This window comes from Siphateles boraxobius, unplaced genomic scaffold (genome assembly GCF_051911475.1).
Source record: "Siphateles boraxobius isolate OS27281-9 unplaced genomic scaffold, OSU_SipBor_1 5, whole genome shotgun sequence".
Lineage (NCBI taxonomy): Eukaryota > Metazoa > Chordata > Actinopteri > Cypriniformes > Leuciscidae > Siphateles > Siphateles boraxobius.
Window position 1 is genome coordinate 32,320,532 of NW_027509141.1, and position 12,626 is coordinate 32,333,157.

At 39.7% G+C, this 12,626-nt stretch overlaps 1 protein-coding gene across 2 annotated transcripts in view; it reads right to left on the reverse strand.

Annotated features, from left to right (window-relative positions):
• Positions 1-82: 82 nt before the first annotated feature.
• Positions 83-12,626, reverse strand: part of erc2 (ELKS/RAB6-interacting/CAST family member 2) — a 60,602-nt gene continuing 48,058 nt past the window's right edge. For both annotated transcript variants that reach the window (XM_077203992.1, XM_077203991.1), the window contains 7 exons: positions 10,636-10,756; positions 10,374-10,534; positions 10,109-10,256; positions 5,143-5,865; positions 4,551-4,609; positions 4,279-4,469; positions 83-3,881 (listed from right to left, as the gene is read on the reverse strand). In XM_077203992.1, the coding sequence (XP_077060107.1) occupies positions 4,583-4,609; positions 5,143-5,865; positions 10,109-10,256; positions 10,374-10,534; positions 10,636-10,756 (1,180 nt within the window). In that variant the 3' untranslated portion in view covers positions 83-3,881; positions 4,279-4,469; positions 4,551-4,582. The remainder of the gene's footprint in view (positions 3,882-4,278; positions 4,470-4,550; positions 4,610-5,142; positions 5,866-10,108; positions 10,257-10,373; positions 10,535-10,635; positions 10,757-12,626) is intronic.

Below are 12,626 nucleotides of genomic sequence, written 5' to 3' on the forward strand. Positions count from 1 at the left end.
AAAAACCTCACTGTCAACAAACTTTTGAACAATAGTGTATTTGATATAAAATGCACTTTTATGAGGACACTGTAAAACACTCTTTGGACTTCAACTAATAAACTTTTATTTGGTGTTTTAAATGAAACAGAGCATATCAGAAAGAAAGTCACTTTTATTTAATGGATATAAACAAGCCGACTGACACTCAAGAATAGTTGGGGGTTACAACACATACAATAGCAAATATCAGGGAGGTTAAGGACTCTGAGTAAAGCCCAACAGGGTTTAAAAACATCAAACATGACACAGATTTCACACCGAACGCCTCCGAGGCTTTTGCACCGCTAACTTTCTGCAACACCCACTCAACCACTCACACCCTGTAACAATCTTATCTGCATACACTGAAACAATCATGCAAGCATATCCCACACTCTTTTAGCGTCTCAGTTCTGCACCCCGAAAACATGCAAACGCTTTTATTTTGTTGCACGGGCAATCCACTGGCAGTGGGCGGGAAAATGTGGGTGAGGAGGACACACCATTCTCAAACACATTACACCATCATGATGCCAATGTATCTCATCCGTGACGACTGATGCACCATGGGAAAATGAACCCCACGTTCACACGGTATCATTCGGCATGCTGACACTCACATTGGACTTGTTTGCACTGCTGTACAGAAAAAGAAAAGTAAACTAATTTCATGTACAAATCTTACAGTTCCAAACTGACATATTAAAAACAAAAAAAGCATGAACCATAAAAAAAACAGAACATAAATATCTTAAAAAAGTAAAAACAATGTTTCTTAGATTTACTATTTCTTTTCTGGCATTTGTCACAGTGGTTTGTATTATCCAGAGGTTTGCATTTTTTTGACATCATGAAACAAAAGAAAATGCAACTGGCACACAACAAATATAAATATAGAGAGAAATCTTCATTTTTGTTCTCTTTATTTTGGACCTTTTCTCTAACAAGAGGCCCTTTGATATACGTCTTGAGCCTACAGGGCTGAAACTTCTTTCTTTCGATATTTATTTCTGCGTATAGAGATCTATTAGACCTGTCTTCACCACAGCCCAGAGTTGGCACATAATGTACATAATCATGCATCATCACCTCATGAGTCAACATTTCTCTTTTTTTCTTTGTTCTGTATAATATATCTCTTCCCAAGGCAGGAGATCACCCCCCATACTTCAAGTATTCAGTAGTAAAAGGTCCTGAAGGTGGAGGACTGCAATATGTCTCCAAGAAGGTAAAGTCTGATGTCTTTTTATTTTTTGTCCTCTTGCTTTGCCTAATAGTACAATTATAGACTTTGCACAACAGACAGACAGTTAGACGCACATAAATATTATAATATCAGATCAAACACTTTTCTGGTGTTTGAAACTGGACTCAGAAACATCCAAGATGGAGCAGTATTCACATGGTGGACATATTCTGGATCTGTGTTCTTCAACCACATGTGAAATGTTCAAGAGAGCAACGTAGGAATATTCTAGAGTCGAGCAACAATGATGCGTTCACATCATGACAGAATTACCGGGAAGTTTTTGACTAGCTCATTGTGACGTGTTCATAACGACCAAAATGAGCGACCTCAAAAAATACCTTTAGCTTACCATTAAACTACATATAGTTTCATGTCATTTTAAGTTGCACAATGCACTTTCTTTGTTCCTCAAGGTTTGAGCATTGCCATAAAAATGAATTTCTGAGCCTAAAGAATCTCAGAATATTTTAATTGTGGTAATTCCAGCAGAATGTGAACGCAGATTAAGGATGGTGTTCCGGAACGTTCCAGAACAGAGACACGTAAGGATCTGGAACTAACGTGAAGGCGTCTGAAATTTCAGTATGTTAAACGCAACATGGAAACACAAACAGGTCATTTTAACAGTCAGATCTTAGCTATGTTTTGGGCTCGCCAAAGTCCTAATGTAAACTCCACAACTAAAGACAACAGCAGTGAAATGACACATAAGACAATGCAAAACAACTGTTCACATATCTCAGCCATCTTAAAACAATCTTCCACTTGAATATTTTGATGTTTCTTAAAGAAAAAGTTCACCCCAAAATAAAAACTGTGTCATCATTTACTCACTCATGTCATTCCAAACCTGTATGACTTTCTTTCTTATCTGGAACACAAAAGACATTTTGAACTTGAAGACTGTTGAAAACCAAACATTTTGGTTCCCATTGACTCCCATTATATTTTTTGACCATACTGTACAATGGAGGTCAATGGGAACCGGAACTGTTCGGTTTTGGGTTCCACTGAAGAAAGTCATATAGGTTTGGAACAACATGAGGGTGAGTAAATGATGATAGAATTTTTATTTTTGGGTGTACTATCCCTTTAAGGTGCCTTCACACTGACAGCGATAAAATTTGCCAAATAAAAGACTGCTGTTTGCTTTCAGCATGAATGCAGCTTTACCCTCAAGTGCGCTTGAGCTGAGATTTTTTTAAGAACTCATTGCCGTTTAATTTTTTTTGTTTTTTTGTGAGGTGCAACATATTCTATACAACACTGTCTAGCTGAAGATCAAGAAACTAGATTCTGCAAACATTCAGCAAAAGACCTTTTTGTTGCACAGACTCCAATAGCAAGATCTTGTAACGAGAGCAATGCGAGGGCCAAACAGACAACGATAACACACACAACTCAAACACACCGGAAAAGAAGTTTCCTTTGATTTCTGACACAATAGTCTGACCACAGTAGACCCACTTTATTTAGCTAGTATATCTCTATCTATATATCTACTATCTATTTATAAATAGGCACTCGCCACCATGTTGAGACGTTACAAGAAATCTGCGGTAGCTCCGCCAGTACCTGGTGGGACGGTTTGTTAAAGGAGGAAGGACATTCCCTTTATGTGACACTCAGGTTGGGCTGGCCTTATCAACAGACATCTTGACAAAATTAATTTTGTGGGACAAACAAGTACAACCTGTAGCAGTTTCTTGGGAAACCATCTCAATTATCTTCCGAAGAACTCGTATGATGGCGCCATGGATGTAGTGTTACAGATCAGTTGATGTCCGAAATGATTAGCCATGGCTGTCTCCATCTCTTTTGGGCCTGAGCACCAGTTGAAGCACCATAAGAAACGTTCCCTGTTGTGAGGGGTGGAGGTGCATAGGTGCATGAGAGCTAACACGCAATCCAGGCTTGGGGATTGGAGCACAAGCGAAAAGAAAGGGTAAATTCTGGTTAGCATGGTGTATGTTATGTGCGTTATAATCGGTGAGATGAAATAAACTCTGCATAGAGTAGACTACCTCTGAGGTTCAACTGAGGTAACTCTAAAGACGTGACAGATACCACCTCTATAAGGTCCAATATTCACTAAAGAACCAACAATGGAGGCTAAACGTGGCACAGAGAAATTACATGCATTTTCAAACCTAAGTATATATGTATAGCACGTATAATAAAACCTAAACAATTGAAGGCAGGCAACAGTTGGCCTTTTAAGATTTCAACTGCAAATGCAGAGGTGATAGTAAAAAAAAAAAGGATAAAAATTAAGTTAATAAGATGGTATTATTTTACATTGGATTTTCACATAAAAAGCAGAGAAATGACTGACAAGAGTCAAGGCTTGAATGAGTGCAAGCTGACTTGTTGCCTCATTGAAGAGGTGGATCTAGATCCGAGTGGGCGGGGCAATGTGGAGAAGGGGAGGGGCCAGCTGGATTCATGCACTGGTCGCATGTGGAAACCAGACAACAAGGAGCAGCTGCAGTGTCTCATTTTGATTTGAGCATTGATAGTCTTCAAGGCAAATGTCTTTAGAAAAAGGGCTGCACCAGGAAGTGACTGTGTTTGTTCAGTCCAGATTTCCATTTATACTTTTTTTAATCATCTGAAATAAAAACAACAAAATGGAAAAATTATCTTTGAGATAATGTCTCTTATGCTCACCAAGGATTAATTTATTTGATCATTAATTAATATATTTTAAAATGTAATTTTTCCTGTGATGGTAAAACTGAATTTTCAGCATCATTACTCCAGTCTTCAGTGTCACATGATCCTTCAGAAATCATTCTATAATATGTTGATTTTCTGCTCAAGAAACATTTATTATTATCAATGTTTAAAACATTTCTGCTGTCTTTTTTAATCAATTGAAGGTGCCCTTGAACGAATGGAAGTATTAATTATATATAAAAAAGTTTATGGTAGTGTATATGAAATTTGGAAATTAAATTATTTTATTTCAGACAGACACGATTAGAATTTCTGTTGATAGTATTTACCTGCTCAGGTGGTCTTCTCCAGCGTTGGCCCTCCCACTCACACTAATGCTCCGCCTCTTTCCTTAATGCATGGAAATAAATGGCCCCATCCAAAAGAGTGAATCTGAGAGTAGGTAAAGACTGGCCAAGTGAACAATGTAGAATTTCATCTGTATGGCATGGCTGTGCTCCTCCATTCGTGACTGAATTGTCTGAGAACATAATCACACATCACTTTATCCACAAAAACTTACTTTTAACCAGAAAACTGACATCAATCATCAATATCTCACCCCAAAAAAACATCATCATAGCTTTGGTATGGTTATGCCCAAATTCCTTCTTCATCATCCTTTGAGCCCAACATATATCCAGAGGTCAGCATGAAATGAGGAGAATTAGATGAGTTAAAGGTGAAAGAGCAGGTTGTAGATTTCTTGAATGTTTTACAGTGAGTGACTTGTACAGTAGATTATATAGAGATCCATCACCTACTGAAAAGACCAACTTAATCTACGGCTGTGATGATACTTTCATATATTGTGATTTTATTTCATTTTTTTATTCTGTCATTAGAGTATTAGGCTATGTTCACACTGTCAGTTTTTGGGATTGACAACCTCAATAGTTAGTAGAATGAGTAGACACAAGTTACTTACAGTCAGTAGAATGTCAAAATAAAGTGTTAGCAGATATTAAGCAGACAGTCTGCTAATACTCTAATGACTGAGTTGGCTTGGTAGTTGTAAAGTTACTTATAGTACAATGTCTAAGGTGAACTATGGAAGACATTACCACATAACAAAATTACCAAAATATACAACATACACTAATATTAAAATAGAAACAAAATCATTTCAATATAAAGATAGATGAGTTACCAACCTGGTCTGGGGCGGGTCGGTGTCCGGGATGAGGCGGTCCACGGCCTGGACCCCGATGGTGTGGCGGAGGGTGTCGAGGGTGTGGACCCTGTTGGCCGGGGTGTGGGGGGTGATGGGGGTGCTGCTGAGGGTGTAGGATGGGTTGAAGGTGGGGGTGGGGGCCCTGCTGAGGCAGTGGTCCGTGAGGGTGCTGGGGGTGTGGATGCTGCTGCTGCTGCTGCTGCGGAGGGACCCCGGGATGAGGTTGTTGAAGGTGGGGCGGTTGAGGTCTGGGCTGGTGTGGGTGTGGGCCAGGTGGTTGTTGGTGCTGGGGGTGTTGCGGGTGAGGGTATTGAGCCTGGGGGGGCTGCTGCGGGTGTTGTTGGTGGTGGGGAGGAGGCTGCGGGTGTTGGGGATGGGGCACATGTGGGTAAGGAGGCTGGTGTGGGTGCTGGGCCTGTGGGTGCTGGGCCTGTGGGTGCTGGGCCTGTGGGTGCTGGGCCTGTGGGTGCGGGTGCTGGGCCTGTGGGTGCTGGGCCTGGGGGTGCGGGTGCTGGGCCTGTGGGTGCTGGGCCTGTGGGTGCGGGTGCTGGGCCTGTGGGTGCGGGTGCTGGGCCTGTGGGTATGGAGGCTGGGGTTGGGGTTGAGGATGAAGGGGTTGAGGCTGCATGTGGGGAGGAGGAGCATGAGGGTGGTAATGATCATCCTCGTAGTTGTCGGTAATCAGTTTCATCCTGCTCTGCGTCTAAAATGGATAGAAAAAAGACAGTAAGACACAAGCAGCATATACCTATAGACTGACCACGGAATGGAAAAAAACATCTCTAAACAGCTTGTCCAAGTGTAATCGGTTTGATTTGACACAATTTCCAGGAGTCAATAATGCCTTCTAAGGAAGAACAGAAGATTTTCTAATCATTTCCTTCACTCATTCCCAACCAGCAAAGTTAGTATGGCCACAATTTATGTAGGCAGAACGTCCCTCTAAAACTGAAAAGTTGGAATGAACAATACTCTTTTTTTCCTTTAAATTTATTTTAAAGGATTTTTTTTCGGCTATTTTAAGAGTTAGATAACTTATGCAATCATATAGAAAGGGATAGAGATAGATTACAGCATATATTTAACCCTGTACAACAAAATACATAAATCAATTAAATCCATTGGTTACAGGGCATCCGAAAAGTATTCACAGCGCTTCACTTCAAAACTCCACATTTTGTTTTGTTACAGCCTCATTCCAAAATGGATTAAAATCATTATTTTCCTCAAAATTTTACAAACAATACCCCATAATGACAAATCGAAAAAAGTTTGTTTGAAACAACCTTTGCCATGACACTCAAAATTGTAACCCTGGACCACAAAACCAGTCACATGGGTCAATTTGAGATTTATACATCAACTGAAAGCTGGCTGGATACATAAGCTTTCCATTGATGTATGGTTTGTTATGTTAATTGGCCAAGATACAACTATTTGAGAATCTGGAATCAGAGGGTGCAAAAAAAAAAATCAAAACATTGAGAAAATCGCCTTTAAAGTTGTCCATTTATGTTCACCACTGTGCTGCATTCACTCACATAAATAATTTTTTTATATATTTACGGATAGAAATTTACAAAATATCCTCATGGAACATGATCTTTACTTAATATCCTAATGAGTTTTGGCATGAAAGAAAAATCGATAATTTTGACCCATACAATGTATTGTTGGCTATTGCCACAAAAATACCTGTGCTAATTGTGACCGGTTTTGTGACCCAGGGTCACAATTGAGCTCAGGTGCATCCTGTTTCCACTGATCATCCTTGAGATGTTTCTACAACTTGATTGGAATCCACCTTTGGTAAATTCAGTTGATTGGACATGATTTGGAAAGGTACACACCTGTCTATATAAGGTTACACAGTTAACAATGCATGTCAGACATTCAAGATTGAATGCAACGCTCTTTATAATTGGACTTCATGAGACTGGTTTATGTGGGAATTGTGGGGAGAAAGAAACAGTGGAGCATGTGATATATGATTGTAAAAGGTATGATGAGGAAAGAAAGGAATTGATATCGTATTTAAATGAAAGAGGGAATGTTAATAAGGATTTGGCATATTTGTTAGGTTATGATTTTAATAAAGATATAGTAGGATATAGAATACTAATAGAATATATATATATATATAGTACTGGATTAAGTGAAAGGATTTAAAAATAGAATAAGGATGCTTTGGTCTATTCCAGATTTTATAGTCCAGTCTGGAGGAGCTGAACACGCAGCGACAGGTGGGCTATGGGAGATGGAATGAGATGGAACACTAAATAATTAAATAAGGATGGATATTTGAGAAAGAAGCAAAGAAAATAATAATAAGGAAAATCTGATCATAAGAAATCAAGACTGCATAACAGTAAAGGTAGGTGGCGATATGCACTAAGAATGCAGCGCGCCAAAAAACGGAGGAAGAAGAAGAAGAAGAAGAAGACGACGAATGCATGTCAGATCACAAACCAAGCACAAACCAAGCCATGAAGTCCAAGCAATTGTCTGTAGACCTCTGAGACAGGATTGTATTGAGGCCCAGATCTGGGGAAGGGTACAGCAAAATGTGCAGCATTGAAGGTCCCACTGAGCACAGTGGCCTCCATCATCCGTAAATGGAAGTAGTTTGGAACCACCAGGACTCTTCCTTGAGCTGGCCGCCCAGCCAAACTGAGCGATCAGGGGAGAAGGGCCGTAGTCAGGGAGGTGACCAGGGATGGTCACTCTGACAGAGCTCCAGCGTTTCTCTGTGGAGAGAGGAGAACCTTACAGAAGAACAACCATCTCTGCAGCGCTCCAGCAATCAGGCCTGTATGGTCTGACAGAAGCCACTCCTCAGTAAAAGGCACATGACAGCCCACCCGGAGTTTGCCAAAAGGCACCTGAAGGACTCCCAGACCATAAGAAACAAAATTATTTGGTCTGATGAAACAAAGATTGAACTATTTGGCCTGAATAGCAAGCGTCATGTCTGGAGGAAACAAGGCACCACTTATCACCTGGTCAATACCATCCCTACAGTGAAGCATGGTGGTGGCAGCATCAAGCCATGGGGATGTTTTTCAGCGGCAGGAACTGGGAGACTAGTCAGGATCGAGGGAAAGATGAATCCAGCAATGTACAGAGACATCCTTGATGAAAACTTGATCCAGCGTGCTCTGGACCTCAGACTGGGGCGACGGTTCATCTTCCAACAGGACATTGACCCTAAGCAAACAGCCAACATAACAAAGGAGAGGCTATGGGACAACTCTGTGAATATCCTTGAGTGGCCCAGCCAGAGCCCAGACTTGAACCCAAATGTGGTGTGGAGAGATCTGAAAATGTATGTGCAGCCAACATGACATCATGACTTTGCGTAAACATACACGCCACTTTCAAGTCAGGTGGCGTGTTATCTATACGCATTTTTAGCTATCCGCGTGTATGTCCACGCCGAAACGAACCGTCATCTTCTGCGTGTATGTCTACGCCATTAAATGTCCGAGTGATTCCGCGTGTATGTGTACGCCGTTAAATGTCCAAGCGAAACGAAGCAAAATGTATATCTACATCTGGGGAGCGATATTTTTTTTCCTATGATGGTAGGGGAAGACTCATAAATGGTATTAACCCCAGTGACGGGTAGGTTTAGGGACGGGGTTGGGGTAGGTCATATATTTATATATACAGTGATGTAACGTTAAGTCAACGGCGTTGATAAACACGCTGAAAAGTGATTATGCGTGTTGATAGCACGCCAAAAATGGAAATACGAATTGGCGTGTCATACATACGCCATTTCATGAGATCAGTCTGGTGCAGCGACGCTCCCCATCCAACCTGATGGAGCTTGAGAGGTTCAGCAAAGAAGAATGGGAGAAACTGACCAGAAATAGATGTGCCAAGCTTGAAGCATCATACTCAAAAAGACTTGAGGCTGGAATTGGTGCCAAAGTGTGCTTCAAAGCAAAGCATTGAGCAAAGGCTGTAAATACTTATGTACATGAGATATTTTCAGGGGTTTTTTTCAACAAATTTCTTTCACATTGTAATTATAGGGTATCGTTTATAGAATTCTGAGGAAAATAATGAATTTAATCCATTTTGGAATAAGGCTGTAACATAAAAAAATGTGGGAAAAGTGAAGCGCTGTGAATACTTTCCAGATGCACTGTATATTATATGTTAAAGCTGCATAATATCGGGTTAAAAAAACTGATATTGTGATATTTAGTTTTTCTGCAATATATATTGTAATATAAAAAAATACAGGAAAAAATACATGTATAAAAAAATACAGGTCTCATTTGATTAACATTAACGTATTAATGAACTAACAATGAGCAATACATTTGTTACATTATTTATTAATATATGTTCATGTTAGTTAATACAAATACAGATGTTCACTATTTGTTCATGTTAGTTCACAGTGCATTAATCTGTTGACAAATACAACTTTTTTATGTTTTAGTAAATGTTGAAAATAACATTAACTATTAATAAATAAAGTATTGTTCATTCATAGCTCATGTTAGTTAACTAATGTAAACAAATGAAACCTTATTGTAAAGTGTTTCCATTTAATTAAATCACAATCTTTGCGATATGCACTAATCTTGATATCTCAATATATTGTAGAAGATTTTGAAATGTATATTTATTAATTTCTCATACAATACAATTTAATGGTGTGATGCCTAAATTCATTGTAACATGCACAATATTCATTTTTATTGTGTTTAAACGGTTTTAAAAAACAAACAAATGCAGTACATTATAGTTCTATAATATCGCGCATTTAACATTTATTGGCCATAAAATGAAAATAATTATCCACTTGTCAGCATCAGACAGGATTTCAATATCCGCGCAGCTCTATGATAAATTGATGATACCTAAACTTAATACTTAATCTTAATATGTGTTATTAAAAGGGCATTTGAGTGCAAAAATTCACTGACATGTTGTTTGAGCTGATGCATCAGTCTGTCCTTCTCTCTTTTCAGGGCCAGCACTTCCTCTTGTGTCTTCTTCTTATTGGAGGATGACAGCTCCAGCAAAGCAATGTTAGCATCCTTCTCACTGATAGCAGCAAGCAGAGCCTGTTGTCTGAGAGGAACAGACAGTCTGAGATAAGTATGCATGCACACTAAAGGACATTTTAGGCATCAAATATTTAAGATCTTGTTTTTCGAAGAAACAGAGTCTGATCGCAAGGATTCCTACTTCATCTCCAAGATCTCCTCGAGCTGTTTTCTGCGCTCCTGTCGGAGGTTGGTCAGATGGCCGTCTCTCTCAGAAAGAGACTGTTGGGTGGAGGACAGACGCTGTTTGGTGGCATCCAACTCCTGCCTCGTCTTCTCCAAAACATTCATCAACTCCTCCATCTGTGAGATGAAGAAAAACGTGTGCAGGAAAATGATGAGAAAACCTGTTGTTTTTCAAAGGATATATAAAGGCATCATCCATTCACATAGGTATAAATCACCTTTGGGTTGTCCATTGGATTATCCTTGCGCTGGTCTTGCAAGATGTTTCCAGGGCCTTTCTTGTCCATTTGAGGGCCAAGCTTGATGCCTGGGCCTTTTTTATTTTGATCCTTGGTTTGCCTTAAAAAGCATACAGTGTGTCACCTGAATATTTTAATTTTATGGCAATCACAAATCACCATTTAACCAATCAAGATACAATGATCTCAATTAATTATCATATTGAGAAGATGTTAACAATTTTGTCACCCTGGCCTAGTATTTTTGTCTTGTTTTCCAGTAAAAATCAAGATGCATATTCTTGAGAAGCAAAATGACTTTAAAGGTTAATTAAAGGGATAGTTCACCCAAAAATAAAAACTCTGTCAATATTTGCTCACGATCCCAAACCTGTATTTCTTTTGCGGAATACTGTTGGTAACCAAACCGTTTCGGTTTTCCACTGACTTCCACTATTTTTTATTTATTTTATTTTTTACTGAAACGGTTTGGTTACCAACATTCTTTAAAATATCTTATGTATTCCACAGAAGTAAGTCTTACAGGTTTGGAATGACATAAAGGTGAGTAAATGATGACAGAATTGTAATTTTTGGGTGGACAATCCCTTTAGGTGTTTAGTAAAAAAAAAACATTTATATATGTATATAGTTAATGTTATAAGAAAAAAAAATAGCTGCCAGTGGGGTAACAAAAATAAACTTAATTCAGAGAAAAAACAAGTTTATTTTGGCTGATATTTTTTCTTTTTTTAAGCATAAAGTCACTTAATTTTGATACTTTTTTCAGAAAAAAGTCTTTATTACTTATGTTACTAATAGTAATTATATTACATTTTGCTTCTCAAGTAATGAATCTTGATTTAAGAATGATTAGATATTTATATTGGAAAAAAAGAGCTCTACTTAAGCCATACTTAAGAGATTTCGACGCATCCACTTAACAGTGATTATTTTTTTGCAAATGCCATTTGGTTTGATACTTCATTATGTAACATTCAGACTTTTTAAAGTGCGTCTTAAGTGTCTAAACACATTTTGGTGTCAGTGTATGTGTGATTAGTAAGTGCAAATAACAATATAACACCATGAAATGAGACTCATAATCATGACAACACACTATATGTACTGCGAGAAACACGATACAGTTATTATCACATGAATGAAACACGCTTGGTTATTGCTCAGAAGTGAGGGTGGACACCTGAGGAACACCCAACTTACCTGGGAGCAAGACTGGCGGTGGAGGAAGAAGAGGGAGGAAGGATGCAGGAAGGGCAGGAACGGGAAGGAAGAGACGCCACAACACAGCGAACAGGAAGGAAAGGAGAAATAAAACTTTAGAATTATCAGAAACTAAGCAGAAAACAGCTGGAACGAGTCAAGTGAGAAACTAAGGGTGGTTTAAAATGGCTCCTATAAGATCAACAAGACAGGATGCAAGACACTATCATCTCAAACCATCACTGTCAGTGGTTAACCACTGAGTCCCGATCTGCAGGGGCCGTGAGAGTGCCAACATGCAGCAGCTCAACCAGCCGAGCCGCAGTGAGGGATCGCGGGGGGGTTGGGGGGGCAAACGGGGCAAGAGCGCTCAGGCATGAGGGTGCAAACCTACTTGAGGAACACCAGACCCTACCTAAGGTACCCAGCTCATTCACAGAGCAAAACGGGGCCTGCAATGCCGGCCAACGTCTCATGCAGGACAGTGAGACGGCCGTTTTGGGGGGAATTTGGCAGGCTGAGGTGGGTGGATCATTCAAAAGAGTGAGAGCGAAGGGAGGAGATATGATGTTAGGAAGCAGAAAGAGGAGACGGGATGCAGATCAGCGTGTGAAATGGGGATTCAAGGGTCAGGAAACGGGGCTCCGCTCCTTGCCAAAGCCCTCGTATACGCCAGCAACACCAAGCGGCAAGCACAGAGATCACAGAAGCGTGTGTGTGCAAAATAGAGTAACACATGCAGAACATGATAACAAGCAGGGTGGAAT